The sequence below is a fragment of the Diceros bicornis genome, chromosome 1, assembly GCF_020826845.1.
Source record: "Diceros bicornis minor isolate mBicDic1 chromosome 1, mDicBic1.mat.cur, whole genome shotgun sequence".
Taxonomy (NCBI): Eukaryota; Metazoa; Chordata; class Mammalia; order Perissodactyla; family Rhinocerotidae; genus Diceros; species Diceros bicornis.
In genome coordinates, this window is record NC_080740.1 from 58,756,343 (window position 1) to 58,777,521 (window position 21,179).

Consider the following 21,179-nt stretch of genomic DNA (forward strand, 5'->3'; position numbering starts at 1 on the left):
CGATCCTCAAAATATGTACATCTTCTAATTTGAAACTTAGTTACATGAGACTTCATTTTTTCTAGTTTTAAAAACATTTTTAGGTATTTCCAGTTAAAAGCACACTTAATATCCATCATATTTAGAGATTATGGATTGATATGTTGCTTGTCTAACTTTTTAATAATTGCATAAATTTGAATAATCCATTGCTTAAAAACTTTGGACTAGTTTAGTGTTCTTAACTAGGCCACTTAAAATGTTCTTTTTGAAAATCGGTAATTAAATGAAATAAAAAGATGTCCATTAGTTCCAGAGTTTTTAAAAAATTCTCTCTGTTTAACATGCAGAATCATTTTAACTACTACTGCATAAGCATTGAGCTTACTCTAAGCAGAGAGCCCTGAACAAATGATCCAATTCATATTGTCCTGCTGTTTGCATCTCTTGTTACTACTATAATAGGAATTATTATATAGTGAAATAAAGATTATTCCTTTATGTATTTTCTTTCTCTGCATAGTATCTTTATTTATTGGGCCCAGGTTTGTTTTTAGTATTTGGTGTCATTACAGGAATAGTAGGATATCAACCCATTGCAAGAAAGTTTGTATTAAAACATATTAGCATTCTGTAGTACATAAAAATCTAACAGAAATATTTAGAAAAAAACAAACTGTCTTTGGAAACTACTCAATCTTGTTTCTCTGAAAAGGAATTTTTGTATTATTGATGTCCTTACAAATTTGTTACCACACTGCTTGACCAGAAATACCAATAATCACCATTTAAAACTGAAGTTGAGGGGCTGGCCCTGTGGTGCAGCAGTTAAGTGCATGCTCTCTGCTTTGGCAGCCCAGGGTTCGCAGGTTCGGATCCCGGGCAGGCACCAACGCACCACTTGTCAAGCCATGCTGTGGCGGTGTCCCATATAAAGTAGAGGAAGATGGGCATGAATGTTAGCCCAGGGCTAATCTTCCTCAGCAAAAAAAAAAAGGAAGGACTGGCATTGGATGTTAGCTCAGGGCTAGTCTTCCTCACAAAACAAAAAAAAACAAAAACAAAAAAAAAAACTGAAGTTGACCAGCTCCCATAATCTTTGAACCACTGCTCTGGTGGCCTCTATTACTCTAGGCCATTCCCCCCAATTATTGGTCTTTAGACCAGAAGGCAGTATTTTAATATTTTATACTTATTCTCATCTCTATGTCTTATTTCAGCTAAAGCACTTATGGCTTGATTTCTTTTACCACAATCCTCCAGCTCCCCTTCACTATTGCTTCTCAAGTTCAAGGTGGAGAATTTGCATAGTTAACTATTCAACAGTATAATTTAGATTATAAAACACTATGCTGCTTTCTTTTTTCTCTTGGTTGCTTTTAATTTTGACCTACTTTGTTGTCTATGTTTTCCTGGCTTCCATGCCCAAGCATTTTGTTGTTATAGACATGATCCTTACCTATAAAAAATGACTGCATCAGGTCAGAGTTTCAAATGGCCTAATGATAGTATGCACAGTATGTTTAGGTGGCAGCACTGTGTTGGCTAACATGTCAGAGGTGTTTTGATTTGGTGTGTGTTTGTGTTTTTCAAACCATTTGTGAAGATGTTAGAATCTTTCTCTTTTCATCATGGCATGTTAATTTCAGCATTAAAACTTTGATACATTTGTTAAGATAGAAGAAATATTTGTTACCTGTAGAATTTCCTTCACATATATTTGCCAAAAAAGCTAAAGTTGGAATGGGAGAAAGAGTGATATATAAATTAGGTAAATAAATATTCCTTCCTTGTCTCCAGCTTCTTGGCCTTTCATTTCTAGAAGAGGTATACCATTGAATATATATATTCATTGATTCAAGGAGTATTTTCCATAATAGACAACTAACATAGATATTAGAGAAGGTAAATACATTGTAGTTAGGTTTACATCAAGAGATTTTGTGACCCAATTTAGCATTTTATAGGCCTGTATTGCTATTTGAAAGTAGATCTACAAAAAAGAAGAAATGCCTGTAGAAAGCATGTATAACCCTATATCTGAATGGAGGTCTAATGAATGACAAAGGCTATACTTAGCTGTTTAGAAAGAACTGATGCCACTGAACATTAGACAAGGCACCTATATATTTATCATAGCCGTCAAATCACTGATCTGTAAGCAAACAGTTGCCTCAATATTCTCATCTGTAAAGTGAAATCTATTATTATTTTATGGTCTATTAAGGCTGTGTAAATATTCTTACTTTGGTTCTGCTGGGTGTCCTTGGACAAATCACTTAAATTCTCTAGGCTTCTTTTGTTTTTTTTCCTCCTCCTCTTCCTCCTTTTCCTTTTCCTTATGAGGGATTTGAACCAGATGATATTTAATGACCTGGCTTAAGAAATCTAATTTTATAATTTCTAAAGAACAAGTTAACCAACTACCTATTTGGAGGTATTAGATGGACAAGATGATCTTGAGTATTTTGTTAGCCTGAGAATGTGTAAAGTACTATGAGATCCTCGAAGAAAATGAATTTTTGTGTGTGTGTGTGTGTGAGGAAGATCAGCCCTGAGCTAACATCCATGCTGATCCTCCTCTTTTTGCTGAGGAAGATCAGCTGTGAGCTAACATCTATTGCCAATCCTCCTCCTTTTTTTTTCCCCCCCAAGCTCCGGTAGATAGTTGTATGTCATAGTTGCACATCCTTCTAGTTGCTGTATGTGGGACGCGGCCTCAGCACGGCTGGAGAAGCGGTGAGTCGGTGCGCGCCTGGGATCCGAACCTGGGCCGCCAGTAGCGGAGCGCGCACACTTAACCACTAAGCCACGGGGCCAGCCAGAAAAGGAATTTTTAAGGTATAAATCATCATTACTAATAATGGTGATAAGTGTTATATATGTTACTCTATCTCTTTTTTCCCCCCAAAGCCCCAGTAGGTAGTTGTATGTCATAGTTGCACATCTTTCTAGTTGCTATACATGGGATGCGGCCTCAGCGTGGCTGGAGAAGCGGTACATCAGTGCACGCCCGGGATCTGAACCCGGGCCGCCAGTAGTGGAGCGCGCACACTTCACCGCCAGGCCACAGGGCCAGCCCCCAATGTTACTCTATCTCTTAAAATCTTTGTATATACCAGGTGTATCTTAAATTACCCCAAACATTATTTTGGGGATGTTTATAATTAATAATTAGCAGATTTAGATTATTATAAAGTATTTTATAGATTATTTTAATAGATAAAAGTTATTAATTCCTAAAGTACAGTTAATTTAGTAAGGCTACCCCAATAAAGAATAATCTGGCATTATAATGCTAAATCATTATCTCTTCCACCCTAAGTCTTTTTACTCTCAATATTTTATCCTACTTAAATACTGTCGAAGTGGGAAGATTTCTTTCCTTGACAATAGATTTTTGTTTTAAGTTAGTTATTTCCTCTTCCCTTGTGGAATACTAAAGTTAGTCAAGAATATAGTCTCTCCAGTTATTTTTGGAATTATTCAATTATAAATTTATTCTTCTTTTCCTGCAGTTAGAGTTTATTTCAAGTAGCAGAATAAATTTGTGTTATATCCTCTTCTCATCTCATGTCTTAGGATTTGTTTGTTTCAGCTTTGGCTTTCAGGTATACATAAAAAATGTTCAATGAAAGATGAGGAATTTAGAATGCCATTTTACTTTAAGATGTTTGTCACCTTGAAGACAGGGGCAGAAGAGGGAGAGGATACCCAAAGACATGAGATAGAACATGCCTTCTTTCTTTATGCTCATAATGAATCTGCTTTAGATGAAATGGATCAGAGAAAATAAATAGAACCAACCTAAAGAAGTGTGGTGGGCATATGCTCTTGCTAGTTATGGGGTCTTTGCCATATTGAGTAGTAGTTGGTCCTATGTCAGTCAGTGATTTTCCTCATTATTGTGGCTAAATTTTTGTTTACTTGAAACAAAATTCCTTGGAAAAAATATTTTTTCTTATTTTTGAATAGGTAATTCCTTTATATGGTTCAAAATTCATAAAGTATAAAAATGAGCACCCAGTTTCTCTCATCGTTGGCAGTTAATGTTGTTCATTTCTTGTATCTTTCCAGAGATATTTTATGTATGTATGATGAAAAGTCACATATATTGAAAGAGACATTCTTATCAGTGTTTAGTTCTTTGTATAATTGCTTACTGAAATAGAATTTTGGTTTTTACTATACTGATTTTCGCTGTAGTGTTGACCGTAGCTTTTAAGGGTTTATTATTTTTAATGTTTTAATAAAAATTGAAGCACTTTTGCACTGATAAGGAAATTTGGCCCTTTGGATATGTCACAGTGGCCTATCATTGGAATGTATTCTACTAGTCAAATGAACTTTTGTGGCCATTTTCCTAGAGAAGTTGAGCTAATGGAAACTAGGTGATTTGCACCTGGATATATTAGCACCCTCTGGTTCTTATTCCTGGAATTTGTTTCCTTAAAATGAGATTTAATATGCATTTTCCTTAAAAGAAAGAAAACATTTTGAAGAATCAGTTTAACTATGTTAAATCTAATGAAATAGAAATGTGGACCATGTCCTCTTTCATAAGACTTTTTCCTTTTAATTTAAGCAATATGTTGTGTGTCCTTCTAGACATTTCTATACACTCAAGTGTGTGTGTGTGTGTATATATATATATGGGCTATATATATATATATATTCCCTCCTCCCCAAAGCCACAGTAGATAGTTGTATGTCATAGATGCACATCCTTCTAGTTGCTGTATGTGGGACGCGGCCTCAGCATGGCCAGAGAAGCGGTGTGTGTGTGCGCCTGGGATCCGAACCCCGGGCAGCCAGCAGCAGAGCGTGCGCACTTAACCGCTAAGCCACGGGGCCAGCCCTGGGCTATATATTTTTTTATATAAATGGATTTGTTACCACATATACTGTTGTACAACTTTTTTCTTATTAATATAATATTTTTCTGTGTTAGTTCCTATAGATTTCTCATCTTTTTCATGGGTACCCAGTGTTTTATATAACTTATAAAACATTTATTTATTTATAAACATCTTGGTTATTACAGTTTTTAAAAATTACAAATGATGCTGCACTAAATATTGTTAAGCACGTTTACGTATTTTTGCTACTTTTGTGAGTATATCTATAGGGATAAATTCCTAGAAGTGAAATTGCTAGTTATCAGAGGGTCCAGAGTTTGATAGCTGCTGCCAAATTGGTCAAAAATGCTAAACCAGTCTACACCTCTGTTAACAATTGAGACCTTCTGCTTCCCCACATTCTCATTAACATGAATTAGATTTCTTTTTTTTTCTTTCTTTTTTTTCTTTGGATGGTTTAATTTTCTAATCTCTGATCGTAGTCCCCATGTTTCTTTAATCTGAAAAATCTCCCTGTATTCCAAGTAGCCGTGTAAGCTGCTTATTAATTACTCCCAAAGCCTTGGTGAACTATATAAAACACAGGTATAAAGTTACTTTCTGGGAAAGTATTCAGACATCATTTACAAGTGCAAATTTTGAAATATTTTGTTAATTAAAAAAAAACAAATTGATTTTTTAAAAATATTCAGACAATATCTATTGACTCCATTCTGAAAGAGGAGATTAATGTCTTTCACCATAGAATTTTAATGTTGTTTTATTTATGTTGTCATGGTTTTATAACATTTACATTCTATTTTATGATCCTATATCTCACAGTGGTTTAACTATATATTTAGGTAGATTCAGTGTTTACCTTACTACCTTACTTTCATATTATGTAGCTTCTTAATTCCTGAGTTCTTGAACTTGAATTACCTTTTGGCTGGCTGATATGGTATTTTGATTAGAATTTACTTTACTCTCCCCTCAAAAAGGAGTTCACAGGTGCTTGTATTTTTGAGACTACTGTATTTTGTATTTATAAATGAATGCAGCCATATATAAAATTATTGAATCAGGGTTTTTTCCCCTCAAAATTCTAAGCCCTCTATGCTGTTGTCTTCTGGAACCGAATATTGCCAAAGCCTGCTAGAATATTCCCCATTATGTAAGTGACTTCCTATTTCTGCCTAGATTATCATAAGATTCTTTCATTATACTCAAACCTCTGTGTTTTTACCAGGATGTGTCTTGGTGTTTATTATTCTATATTAGTTTTTCCTGGAAAACAGTGACTGCTTTCTAACTGAAGATTTTAGGTCTTCCTCCTCCTATTTGTTCAGCTGTTTAAAGAGTTCATGTTCTCTTTAATTTATTTGAAAGTATAGGAGAATATTTGACTAAAATTTTATTATTTCCGTTTTTGTAGGAACTTCTTAAAAGGCTCTATGTTGGATACTTTGTGCTCATTATTCATATTTGAATGGGGCTTGCTATTTGTTGAAAATCATATAGGGGTGGGGCAGGGAGAGGAAGTGAGCCTTAACACTCAGCTTCTTCAAATTGTTTAGTTATCTCAGAATACTTTCTTACCAAATCTCTACCATAGGAGCATGCATCCACTTAGGGTAAGCACATCACCCAGATAGGAGGTAGGAGTGATTTAGAGGGAAGGCTTCTCTAGGCTACATTTGTTTTATTTGAAGACTTAGTTGACTTGAGTCAGTGACTGCAAAGCTTATTATTGTTTCCTCAACCTTATCCGTGTCTCACCTTCAGGTACTGTCTCTCTGTCAGGAGTCTAAATCTAGAGAAAATACAGATGTTCCGTCTCTGAAGTTCTTTGAAGGTTCCTGTTTTAGTTGAAAAGTGTGAGCACTAAGTGCATTTATAATGGAGGGAAAGCTACATAGCTATGCAATCATCTTACAGTATTTTCCTTACTTTTTCTCCCAACTTGTGATATTCCCAAATCTTTTGATTTAATTATTTTCCTTGGTTAGATATTAAAAGATATTGCTCTTGATTCTATGCCTTTAGTTGTATTTGGAGACAAAGGCATGAATTCAAATAATTCACCAGAATTATATCTGCATATGTTAAGCTTTATATTGAAATTATATTGATAGAGAACCACATTGTCATACCCTTAGAAAAAAATCATACTCTGCCCATGAGATTATGGTCTCTACAGCTGAGAATCTTTTTAGTTGAAGATCCTGAGTTAACAAAGCCCAGCATTTGAAGTACCAGTCACAAGGTCTTCATGGCCAAGTGTGATTTTCATTTTTGGAATAAGATCCGTGAGTTCTTCTTTTTCCTTTCACAGGACAAGCAGGAGGACATGAAGACTATTTTGGAGGGCATAGATCCGGCCAAGCATCAGGTGAGGGTGGCCTTTGATGCTTGTAAGCTACTACATAAAGAATAGATGTTATAGGTAACCAGAACTCTGGATATCTGAGTTCCAGCCAAGAAGTTCCAGGACTCTGCTGGGTGACAAAGGAAATCCTCTTCAATTGAAAAAGATTATGAAGTTCCAATAAAAAGAGATTTACATTACAAGTAGATTGCTTCCTTAGTATTCTTTTTATGTGATATTCCTAAAAAATCTCTTAGGTGAAAATAGATTTTCTTATCCAGATAGTTCTTTTGCATTCTCCCTTATTGGGAGAGTTAACATACCCCAGAGAGAAGGTCTCAGTCATAACGTCCTTTGCATTCAACTTTGTTCATCAAAAATCTGAAACTCAGATTTAGGGTGGTATATTGCATTGTTTTTATATAATCCTCAAATAAACAAAAAATTAGTTTAGTGAAACATTTACTATATTATTCATGCTCTAATTTCTATAAAGTTAAAATTTTCTTCTTATAATTGTCTCTTGTTATCTCATTCTGAAATTGGTTTTTAAGAAGGTGAATACTTATTCATAAGCAAACATTTCTTTTGAAAAAAATGTGTGGAATTTGTGCCTGATGGTTTTAAAAGTCAAGCAAATTTAATATCCACAGTAATCCAGAGAGATTTGTGTAAACTCAGGAGCAGTGCTTAATTTTTAAATGACAAATAAATTGTGATTGGATCACAATTAATTTAGGCCATCTAAAGTAAATTTTTCAGTATTGAGCCTCTCTTAATTATAATGCTTATTAAGTATCTTCATTATTGGCTTGTTGGATGAGAAGTTATATTCTAATTTGAACAAAGTAAATAAATTTATTTCACAAAATATTCTGTGAAAAGGTGAACTTTTACTCAGTTTACTTAATATCAGGGCTCCTATCAAGAATGTAAAGTGAGCGTTATTTCGGATAAAGTATTTCTTTCTCCCCAGATTTGTTAAAGGAAATGTGATTATAAATCTGTCTTTCTAGCTGTAAGTCCCAAAACTTGGGATACTTTTTAAAATGTCTTAGAGGTTCAGATTCAGCAGATCTGAAAGGGGGAGTCTGCATTTTAACTGATATTCCAGGAGATTCTCAGGACAAGTCCTCAATATTCCACACTTTGAGACATTGCTAGAATCCATACAGATTATTCTGCATTACTGTTGAGTTCTGTTCTTTTTCCATCTTTGCTTTATAATCGATCATTCTTCCTCATCCAGACTGAATAAGCTTGGTTTTTCTCTTTGTTACTTGTGATTTTTAGAAACTGAGCTAAACACAAGCCCTAGAACAGTGCCTCTAAATCTTTTTTTCTGTCTCAATTCTCCTGGGAGATATGAATTTGATCAGTAACAGTAGATCACTAAGGTAATGATTAATATACAGTGGTAGGTTGGAAGAACACATCCCCCCAGGGGAGAGTATCAGAATCCTCTAGTATATGTATAGTATATAAATAGTCTCCCTCTCCCTTCTGTGATTCTATTCCTTCCTCCTAGACAATGTCCTCCTCCGACTCCAAGAAACACTGCCTCTATGGTAGAGTTACAATCTTTAGATTTATGCCTTGGGTGCCCATGACTGTGATTTTAAAGAAAATAAACTTAATTTAAAATTAAATTTTATTATCTAAAACCAAATAGAAAAAACTGCACCTTTTTTCTTATAGTGCTTATTCATCAGAACTAGAACTTTGCAGTGTGTTTTCATGGATAAGCTTTTAGGGGGCTTATGAGCTCTAATTATCCACTTATCAATATATTTAAACCATTAGTGATTAGCTTACCTTAATAATATACTTTAAATATGACCTCCCACTTTCTAATTATTCACTTTTTATTAAGGAATAACATATATACATATTTTTAAATTTTACTACTCAAAACTGGAAAACTTTTATCAATTTTTTTCTTGATCTAAACCTATCTGTGAAGTAAACAAAAGTCCTAATACATTTTTATTAAAAAAGGCCAAGTTCTCTCTTTCTAGGTTATTATATGTTGAATGAGTCCTTTGCAGCTTTCTCAAGGTTGTTTAAAATATGAGTACAAATGACTTCCAGTCAAGAAGGTAAAGTCAGTGTTAGTAAGTATGTCTTGAAACCTCTCTGCTCTCTTACCATTGACATAATAAATAAAATATGAGAGAAAAACAAATTAAACTGTAAAATATGTAGCTATACCCAGAAATAAGATTAAAGAAGTCTGTTGACCAGAAATGGAGCATGGATCCACAGCTGAAGCTATAGGCCCAAGCAGAGTTTAGGCTAAAATAAAAGGGCAGTAGGGGATGGAATTTCAAGTTCTATGGGGGAATAAGGACTGAATACATATCACATGGAGTAGGCCAATAGGTTGAGTGTACTTGAGTGAAGCAAGGAATTAGGACCTTATTGCCCTACCTGTGAACCAAGATGGAAAAAAAGATTCAAGCACCTGCCCAGCGTTACAGTTAGAAATTAGCTTAATTGTTCTTGGTAGAGGAAAGAAGCAAAAAGACAACAGTGTAACTAAAACTTGGAGAACACGATTCTTTGATTTAGTGAGCAAAGCTGAAATAATTCTGTAGGACCAGAAGCTTAAATTACCAATGAAAGATCTACTTCTGAATTTGACTTTAAGGGCCAGGCTGAGGCAACTTTCAAACCATCTGATAAGAAGGGATAAGTTTGTGGATGAAAATAAAAGAAAAAACAACTCCCATGAAAAAAGGAGCTTTTCCAAATTAAAAAATTGTAAAGCTCAAGAGCAAATCTGTGTCGAGAGAGAGTCAAAAATGCAAGCAGATAAACAAAAAGTAGCAAAACAGGAGAATACATGCCCAAGGAAATTGAAATAAGAGACTTTAATCTTGAAAATTTTAAACATGCTTATTTTACACTATGACCAAATAGCCATAAAACAATGTAAGAAAATGAAACAAAAGCTGATAATTATGAATTAAGAACAAGTGAATATGAAATAAAACAAATTTAAACTTTGGGGGAAAAATGTGGAAATAAAAGCTCAATATATAGGCCAAACAATATACTGGACACAGGTGAATAAAGAAGTAGTGAATCAGATGATAAAACAAGAAATAACACAATATAGCACAAAGATAAAGACATGAAAAATATGAAAGAAATTGATAGGAAAAGAAGAGATTGAGAAGCTCCACCATACATCTATTTGAAATTCCTAAAAGAGAGGTTAGAAATAGAAAGCGGAGGCAATGTTGTAAGAGGTAATGATGGAGAATTTTCTAGAATTGAAGCCAGACATGAATCTTTGATTGACAAATCAATCGCTAAGTAGAACAAATGAAACTGCAGAATTATAAGGATAAAGAAAAATATCTTAAAAGCTACTGGAGGAAAAAATGCATTACTTACAAAAGAACAACAATCACATTTTTGACAGCCGATTCAGATCAACAGTAGTAACCACAGAAGACAATGAGGGTTAATATCCTCAAAATACCAAGAGAAAATAACACAGTATATAGAATTCTGTACTCAACTACCATTCCAGAGAAGGAAAAATAAGCATATTTTCAGATCTACAAGAATAAAAGAGCTTACCACCGTCAGACCCTTGCCAAAAGAACTACTAAAAGATATGTACATCAGTAAGGAGAAAAATGAATCCTGGAGGAAGGCGTGGGATGCAAGAAGCTACGGTAAGCAAAGAAATTGGTAAAAACTATTATAAATTTTTGAGTATAAAAACCTAAATTTTATGCTTAAAACCAAAGTAGTACTAAAATTCTAGACAGCAATAGCATGAAATTCAGAAGAATGTGTGAGAAGGTTAAAAAGCCATGTTAGAGTCCTTGTGTTGTTCAGGAAAAGGATCAGGTACTGAATGACTTTAAAGATTTTTTTTTAGAAAAATATATCAGTAATCAGAACAAATATAAACCTATTGAACTCAATTGTTAAAAGGGAGAGACTTTTGAATTAGATTCAAAATCAAAACCTAGCAAATACTGCTGTTAGGAGACAAACTTAGAGCCCAATGACAGGGAAAAGTTGACAAGGTGATGGAAAAAGTTATGTAAGGCAATATTAATATCAGACAAAATGGAATTTTAAACCAAAAGCATTTTTAGAAATAAATAAATGCTCCTCCAACTGCTATAACAATGAGTTACTAATCGGTAAGTAACAATCTACCCTCCAAATAAAATAGAAAATTATAAGAAAAATAGATCTACATTTGTAGTGGTAGGATTTTTTTCACACACTTCTCTATGAAACTGATACATCAAACAGATAAAACAATTGTTAAGAATAGAAAGATCGTTTGCTCTTATAAATTGAGAGCTAGCATTTTGCTTCCAATAAATATGCTATATATTCTTTTCCAGTACATGGAACATTTATAAAACTTGTCCATGTTTTAGGCCACAAAAAAGTCTTTAACAACCCCCAAACTCCTTAATCATATGGACTACATTCTCTAATTTCTCTTGCTTTAAAATTACAAATCAAGGGGGCGGGCCCTGTGGCGTGGTGGTTAAGTGCGCGTGCTCTGCTGCTGGCGGCCTGGGTTCGGATCCTGGGCATGCACTGACGCACGGCTTGTCAGGCCACGTTGTGGTGGGTCCCACATAAAGTGGAGGAAGATGTTAGCTCAGGGCCAGTCTTCCTCAGCAAAAAGAGGAGGACTGGCAGATGTTAGCTCAGGGCTGATCTTCCTCACCCCCTCCCAAAAGAAAAAAATTACAAATCAAGGCTGGCCCCGTGGCATAGCGGTTAAGTGCGTGCACTCCACTGCTGGCGGCCTGGGTTCGGATCCTGGGCGCGCACCAGTGCACCGCTTGTCAGGCCGTGTTGTGGCGGCGGCCCATATGAAGTAGAGGAAGATGGGCACGGATGTTAGCCCAGGGCCAGTCTCCCTCAGCAAAAAGAGGAGGATTGGCATGGATGTTAGCTCAGGGCTGATCTTCCTCACACACACACACAAAAAAACATGACAAATCAACAATAAAGCCTTTTTTTAAAAACTCCATACATCTAGAAGATGAAGAACAATACTTTTACATAATTCTTGGGGTAAATAGGCAATTATAGTAAAAGTTACAAAGTAGAAATTATCACAAAATCTACATGTTAAGTCTTGGGTGAGAGGATACAGTTGAAGTGGTCCTTAGAAGGAAAATTATATATATAGTATATTATATAAAAAATATATAAAATGAAAATAAATAAAGCTAATAAAAGAGCAACAGCACAAAGAATGAAAGAAATAAAAGATAAAAGCAAAAGTTAATAGAATAGAAAACAACAAAAAATAGAGATAGAAAAGAAGAAAATATGGATGTAAAGCAAAATTAACAGCTGATTTAAAAAAACTACTGAAATAGATAAAATAAGCCAGACTGATTTTATTTCTTAATGGGGAAAGGCACAAGTAAATGATAGAAACTTAAAGGGAGTTGTAACTATTTGATACAGTGGAGATCTTTAAAATTTGTAAGGTAATTGTGTGAACAATCAATACTTAGATGAAATGAATACTGATTTTTTCTATAAATATATAAATTATCAAAATTGACTCAAGACTAGAAAACCTCAATAGAATAATACTATATTACAAATTTAATCAGTAGTTTAAAATCAGCCATTCAATGAAAGCAAGAGATCCAGATGGATTTGATTTATAGGTGAGTTTTACCAAATGTTCAAGGAATAGATAATCCCTCTATTCTAGCTGTTCCCAAGAACAGAAAAAGAAGAAATGTTAAACTGCACAATATCTAAATTTGTAGCCTTGGAAAATAATTTTCTGTGTTTATGAAGGAAAAAATCATAAATAACTTATATCCTAAAATTTTATTGGTCTTGAACAAATATTGGCTGTACTAATAAACCCAACATTCATAAGTAAGTAGTGTATACAAATTTGATTCCTATTTTAAAGGAAGGATTTAGTGGTCAGATATTTTGGGACAAACGATATATGTTGTGGGATATACATTATTAATTTTAGGAAATAAAATATTGTAAATACATTATACACTTGTGGCATTGTTTTACCAACCATTTTCTCAAACATAATTAATATTGTTCAAAACCAAAGGAATGAGTGTATCTTTATAGGGAGGAAAATTAAATAGGTAGCTTTTCACACCTTTTATTTCAGAAATTTTATTAGTATGTTGAATTTTGAAACTTGACTTGGGGTGAAGATCTTGGGACTGTACTTTCTGATTTCTTTTAACAGCTATGGTAACATTTTACATACACAGAATTAACAGTTACTTAAAAGTTTATTTGAAAGCAGGGCTGTCAAAATCTTTTGTCTTTGCCACTACTCATGGGACCTAGTTATGTTGATGAGTGTCATTACCAGACTTAAGAGATAAGAAAGAAAGGAAAAGGAACAGTGACATTAGTATTGCCCACCCATGTTCTAGTAATAATGTGTTATCAAATGCAGATAATGAATGTCTTATTCTAAGTTTAGCTCCTACTATTAATTTCTTGTTAAATTAACTTTTCTTTCTCTTATTTACTTAGTAGAAAATTAAAACTTCAAACCTCAGCCCTATGAGAGGGAAGATTTGAGAGGTCAGTTATGCTTAGGTTCCTGCTTGGTAAACAGTATTCAAGCACGTCATTGTTTTGGACATTAGGTATATATATAATGGTAAGCAAAAATAGACACACTTGCTGTTCCCATGGAGCTTACAGTTTAGTAGAGGGGACATGTTAACCAAATAGTTCCACAAACTAGTACGTGATTGGAACTTATGAAGGAGCAGTTCATGGAGCTGTAAGTCAATAATAGGAAGAGTGATCTAGTCAGAAACTTCAGGGAGGTCTTCCGTGAGGAAATAACACTTGATCTGAGATGTGACGGAATAAAAGGAGTTAATGGAGAAGTGTTTCAGGGAAGAGAGAACAGCTTGAGCAAAAGGCCCTGAGGCAGGAGGGGAAATAACAAGTTGCTAAAGGAGCAATTTATTTGTAGTGTGTAGTTGATTGTAATGATAATTAAGAAATAAGTCAGATGGAAAAACTGGACAAACAACTTTCTAGGTCTTCCTGAGTAAGATCTTCATGGTGTATATTGAAGTAAATTGGCAGAATGTTAAGTTTACCTGCATTTAAATGTGAATTCAAAATCCATTCTAAAGCCAAATTATTTTGGCATTATCTATAGTTATTCATTCTTCCATACCTTTGAGTTAATAAAGATTGTTGTTTAATCAATATGCATAACAATTAAAAAGTCAAAGCATAAACTAATGTTTATAAGGAGGTTGAGAGATTCTACACTATAAAGATTTGGGGGAAAAAACAGTGAAATTCCTGTCACTGCAGTCCAGTTTAAAGTTTCCATTGGGTTGACAATCTAATTTCTCACTGTTAGTTTGCCTAAGTTGTAGATCAGATATAGTTATGTAAATAGACTAAATTGTATTCTCTTGGCAGAACACACTATTTTTAAGTTGTCTTTGTGTGGCTAAAGGATTCTGAGTTAATTAGAAGAATGGAGCTGAAATAAAACCTGACTTAATCACTGTTCTTTATTAAGTTTTTCGTAGTAACAAAAGAGGACCAGAACAACAGAAATCAATATTTGCATACATAGTGAAAGAGAGGATAAATGAGAGAACTTTTCATAGAAGTGATGTATCAGCTACATTTTAATACGTAGATGATTGTAATAAGAGTTCGCAGTTCTCTCAACAGATGGTACTACTTACCACAGAAGCAAGCTCTTTTTAGTGGCATTTGATATTAGGATGGTTGGAAGCTGCTTTATCATTCATTCCTCTTGCTAGCAAACTTCCTAGAAAGAATAACAGTCTTTCTGCTATTATAAGACTGCTTGTTTTGCCTTTGACTATTCAAATATTTAATTTCTACTCTAAAAAATACCCGCTCATTAGTGTATTTTTATTTTTCCTTTTCCCTTTACTCTTGAAATACCATAGTGTGTTTCTTCAATGATTGGTTTCTATCCTACGATAGAGTTCTTATTTGCTTCTGATATGATCAGGTCAGGATCCTCCTAATCACCTCACAAGGCTACGTTTCCTTTTTCACAATTCAGATGAGTAGTTAGGAAAATCTCTTTTTAACTTTAGGATTAGAAAAATGCAGTTATTTCTCTTTGGGGATCAAGCTAAACATAAGTACATATCATCTTTAATAGTTATAGTTTGGTATGCAAAACTGAACTTGCCCTTAAAAAGTTACACCATCTGGTTTGGACTGAAATCAATTCTATATTTTGGAGGAATTGAGGTAGGTAGCGTAAGTGGCTACACTGAGTAAGTATTAAATCTTCATTATTTCTTATGTCATTGGTGCTAAGTATTTAAAATAGATGGTTAATGAATTGGCACCGATGGATTGTTTCTTGTTTCTTTAATAGGAACATGAATCTGAAGGTGGAAGAACACCTTTGATGAAAGCCGCAAGAGCTGGTCATTTGTGCACTGTGCAGTTTCTTATTAGCAAAGGTAAAGAAAGTATAAGTGATCATTTCCACGAGGCTACAATTTCTGAAAAAAATTCCTGAACTGTTGCAATTTGTATTAAAACTACTTTACCTACAGTATAAGTATTGTATTCTAGTCTTTTGTTGCTGTCTTTTATTTAGTAAGCATAGAGTTAGTGAGGTACCTACTGAGATCTTTATTAGCTTTGAGTTTGAAGTTTTCATCAACCAAATAGCATACGGTTTTTCCCAAAAGTTAGAAAAGCCAAATGTAAAATGTCCAGCTATATTTAGTAGATACAGTATTGTTCAGCACTTAATGATAAGGCACTTCTGCTGGAAGGGGTGGGGGGAGAAAGTCTGCTACTATTGTTTATGGTACAGTTGAATTAACTGAGTATATAAGGATGTTATTTATTATTTTTATATTCCTCTAGAGACTCTATTATTGGAATGCATTTAGGCAAAGAAGTTCAAATGATGGATGAAGAGGTAGTTCAAGACTGTTTACTATAGAACAGTGAAATGCTGCTGAAGCCATATTAGGTTGAACCATATAAAATTGTCATTTTATACATCAAAAATGGTAATATCGGCAATTTCACTTGGTTCAGCCTAACTCGGTGTATAGTGTTAGAGGTACTCTGGCATCTGATGAAAAATCCTAGGATAGGAGGGAAAATGCAAAGAAAGGCCACTCAGGTGATGTCATGTTATTAAAATAAAATTTTATATCTACAGTCCAATAGCATTCTGACATTTCGTGCCGTTAAGAATGCAGTGTAAGATTTTATCGTTTTAAATATACTTGTTTTCTTCTTTAATTGGATAAAACTAGATTTATTTTCTTCATATCACATTTTTGCTACAAAGTAAGGCGTATATTTACATAATGTTATAACATAGTCTATAAAAGCTATTTACCTCAACCACGCAGAAGTAATAAACAGTTGGATAACCTTTGGAGTTCTCTCATGCTCCTTTACTGAAGAGGTTACCTAATCATACCCAACAACTACCCTGCTAAGCTTATAATCAGGCTTGTCATTGATTATAGCCTTTCTAGGCTATAGTAACTCCTAAACAACACACCATCTAATTTATTATTAACAACTTTAAAAATAATCTCATGTTGCTAAAATAAGGATGTTTATTGGTGTTCCTTGCCTTTCCCAAAAGGTACTTTTTGGCAAGTTAGGATTAGGTTCAACTAGATATTTCTGAAAATTAAATTAATAGTAGATTTACCCATAGGTTTATTTTTCTCTTCATAAAATGTCTGGAATTAAGGAAGAATAAATATTGCTATAGTCTTAACTATCTAGTTGAGCCCTTTTGGGATTGTAAAAGATAGTTGAGCTATAAAAACCAGTTCTTTTTTCTGGGGGTCAAAAATTTTTCAGAAAAGAGGCTAAGAAAAGATTGTGCATTTAGATTTTCTTCAGGTCGTATTAAACAAAGCTATTGAACAACTCACTAAATAACCTTTCAGATAACATATTTGGATAATCTTATGTCTTCTCTTCATATCTAGGTTCTTCTGATTCTTAAAATATACAATATGAAGAATTATATTTCTCTTAAATAGTTTAAAAAATCAGTTTTCTCTACTTTGAGACCTGGCTGTCTTGCCACTTTCTAGAAGTAGATCAAAAATGTCTTTGAAACATTTTGAAAGTTACATACAATGGTATTAGTTGATTCTTACGTTAACGTGTATATATTTATTAATCTTAGTCTTCTAGATTTTCCATTTTAAAAGTGATATTGAATGAACGAACTACAACTACGCGCAACAATGTGGATGAATCTCACAAATATTATATTGAGTGAAAGAAGCCAGACACAAAAGAGTACACTGTATGATTTCATTCATATAAAGTTCAAAAACTAAAACCAGTTTGGAAGTCAGGATAGTAGCTACAATTGGAGGGGTGGGTAGTGACTGAAAGAGGGGGCACAAGGTGGGACTTCTGGTATGTGGAAAGTGTTCTGTTTCTTGATCTGGGTGCTGGTTACACAGGTGTGTTCACTTTGTGAAAAAATTTCAAACTGTACACTTATGATTTGTGCACTTTTTTTGTATCTTTGTTGTACTTCAAAAAAAATCTTTAAAATGATATTATCTGTGAACTGGCTTGATTCCAACTTTTGCTAAGATTGCTGTTTATTTTTCTTTGAAGGTGCCAATGTGAATAGGGCTACAGCCAATAACGATCATACAGTAGTGTCACTGGCCTGTGCAGGAGGTCACCTGGCAGTTGTTGAGTTACTCTTGGCTCATGGGGCTGACCCTACTCATCGACTCAAGGTATGCTACTTAAAAATAAGTAATTAAATAAATAATATATACATTATTATTAAAATATATTAAAAATGTATTTTTAGTGCTTAATATTATTAATATTCATTACTGTTAGTGCTTAACATTCATTACTGTTTAAATGAGTTTTGATTTTATATAAGCTTCGAAGAAACTAAATGTGTATAGTTATATGAAGAAATTTACAAATAACCAATTATGGTGTCGATTTTTCTCAGGATGGCTCAACAATGCTCATTGAAGCTGCAAAAGGTGGCCATACTAATGTTGTTTCTTATCTATTGGATTATCCAAACAACGTTCTGTCAGTTCCTACCACAGATGTGTCTCAGCTTACCCCACCTTCTCAAGATCAATCTCAGGTAATGTGAAACAGGCTTATTTGTAAATATAAATCTTCTTCAAATTGGGAATTTTTGTTTAAAATTAGTTTTAAGCAAAATGTTTTGTCTTTCTTTTCTATTATGTATTGAAATAAACATGATCCTAAATTCTTTAAGATTTATTTTCTTCAAAAGAGTACATGGAAATTTTTTTATTTTATTTACTAAAAATAGTGTTTTTTAAAAAAACTCTTAATATCAAATATAAATATTCCAAGTTGTCATCTTAGTACAACTAGGCCTTTAAGGTTGTTTTTTAACGACGACATTAAGCATAATCTTGACCTAAGAGAAAGTTTTTCCCTTAATACCTCCCAAGATAGTATTAATTATCCTCGAGATAGCTACTTTTATTAACCAGGAAAATATGGTTAATCAGGGTATATGCACCAAAATTTCATTAAGGTAATTTTTAAACCTAGCTAAAAATATGGAGAGTATACTAAGTATATAAAGTTCAGTGAAATCTGAAGTTCTTTTCTACAGTTATCCTGAGACCTGCTAAAATACCCCAATTCAGGAAACGTGTTTGATTTTTTTTTTGACCCATATAGAGTTTGAACAAGGGTAAATTGGCCAGTGAATATATGACTTGTACAATTGAAACCAACAAGCCTTTCTCTTTAACAAGAGAGTAATATTAATTCCATTTAGCTTAAATCATTGACTTTGTGCAGATTACCTGAGTTTGCCCAATCAGTATTCTCAGAAATTATTCCTTGGTAAAGGCTTTTTTTTTTTTAAGAAACAAAAAAGTGAATTTGGTAGTATATGAAGAAAATCTTAAATAGGATCTCTGTTTGATTTATAGACCTTTGTTTTATTCTTTGGTCTGAGATTTTTTTTTTCTGAGTTGACTTTTTAGGTTCCACGTGTACCAATGCATACACTCGCCATGGTTGTACCTCCTCAGGAACCTGACAGAACTTCACAGGAGAACTCTCCTGCCCTTTTAGGAGTACAGAAAGGTTAGTTATTGAATTATTTTCCTAAAAATGAGTCTTTTATCACCTAATTAATTAAATAATAAAAGTACTTTAGGTTTAATGATACACAGTTACTGTGTACCCAGGATTAATTGAGGTAGGTAATTCTGACAAATGCTAATTGTCTTACAGACTAATTTAAAATACAAAAGACATAAGTAATAGGAAAAATGACTTCTTAAAATGTTAAGGTACTGCTAGGTGTAGTTTCCATCTGGCACAGATGAAAATACTTAAGCATACTAAATTGTTGATTATATTAAAGTAGCAAAAATATATCAGACATTCATTTTCTATTTGACGATTCTTTTAGCTGAACAATAGTATAATATGAGGAATGAAAATGTGTGTTTGCCGTCTAGTTAAGTCTTAGTAGCATTGATTCAATTCAGTGAGTGAGAAGTTTAAGAATTACATTTAGTTTCTTTCATGTAATGCTGAATATAATGGGTTTACATCTCTCAGTATGTGAACCTGGACAAATAACTATCAAAAAGTATATAAATAATACCCAAGTGAATATTAATAAGGAATATACACTATTTAAAGGACTCAAGTTTATGAGCTCTGATACTTTTCTGCTTTTTATTTATAGATATAAAGTACCTTTACTTGATAATCATGTATAGTTGTCATATCTGAGTTCTCTGAAATAAAGAAAATAGGTAATACGTAAGGTATTAAAAACTACATAAAAAGAACTTTATGAGCATATTTCATTCAGTATATGATAAATCAAGTCCTAGATTTTTGTAATCACAATGAGGTATATAGGTATATATTAGTATCTTTAAAACTATGATTTAAGAAAGATTGGTTAGGGGTAACTATTCTAGCAGCAAACAGAAGCTTCTTTCAAATTATGTCAGTTTTAGTAATTTAGAGTATTGAGGGCCTTCACCATGGATTACTTCATTTCTAAACTGTTAATTTCTCAGATAAAATACCTGTAGTCTCTCTGACTTAAGCTAATTATAGCCGTTTTCCATTGGACACCTAGCTGTTCAAACTTTTCAGAAAATGAAGACTGCTCTTTTTTAATCTTAACAATTAAAAAGCAAATTAAGCTTGTACTTGTTAAGAAATTTGAGTATCCTAACTGGTTGACAGCCTTTAGTAAAATATTTAAACCTAAATGCCTCTGTTTTTGTTGTTTTTTGTTTGGCTATACCCTACAGAGAACTGTAGTAATTTGGGCTAGGGAAATACAGTACTAAATAAGAAAGCATTGAAAAAATGTATTATTGAGGCCCGCCCAGTGGTGCAGCAGTTAAGTGCACGTGCTCAGCTTGAGAGGGCTGGGGTTCGCCAGTTCGGATCCCAGACGCGCACCGATGTACTGCTTGTCAAACCATGCTGTGGCGGTGTCCCATATAAAGTAGAGGAAGATGGGCAAGGATATTAGATCAGGGCTGATCTTCCTCACAAAAAAAAAAAAAAAAATGTATTATTAACCCAGAGCCACAATATAACCAAGAAATAAGCTAGGAAGGATATGGTATGTGCAGAGAGGAAGTAAAAGAATTTTAAAATTTAGATTTAATATGTAAGTCAACTGAAATGTTTGGGTAGTGATTTTTTAGGTTGTTACTCAAGTGAGTAATCATATTTTTGCTTACTGAAATACCTTTTTCTACTGAGTGTCCACTTATTTTCTTCACTTTGGTGTTTTATTGCTTACCAGTATAAAAATGAACTAACCTTTTAGGGAATCTTCATTTTACTAAATTATTAGGAAGGAAAAAATTAACACTTGTATCTAGACACTTGGGCACTTGCTGTTGCCAGCTGCCAAGTGGCACTGCCAAACTAATATTTATTTATGCAGGATCAAA

The 21,179-nt window shown here is 33.6% G+C and overlaps 1 protein-coding gene across 5 annotated transcripts in view; it reads left to right on the plus strand.

The window, feature by feature from the left end:
* The window catches only part of ANKHD1 (ankyrin repeat and KH domain containing 1), a 119,425-nt gene that overhangs the window by 58,289 nt on the left and 39,957 nt on the right, over window positions 1–21,179 (plus strand). For 2 of the 5 annotated variants that reach the window (XM_058541950.1, XM_058541923.1), the window contains exons 11-14: window positions 15,587–15,674; window positions 17,836–17,963; window positions 18,194–18,337; window positions 19,224–19,326. In XM_058541950.1, coding sequence (XP_058397933.1) covers window positions 15,587–15,674; window positions 17,836–17,963; window positions 18,194–18,337; window positions 19,224–19,326 — 463 coding nt within the window. Of the gene's footprint in view, window positions 1–7,152; window positions 7,389–15,586; window positions 15,675–17,835; window positions 17,964–18,193; window positions 18,338–19,223; window positions 19,327–21,179 lie in introns of those variants that run through there. The other 3 variants (XM_058541940.1, XM_058541932.1, XM_058541914.1) reach the window with 2 other exon arrangements.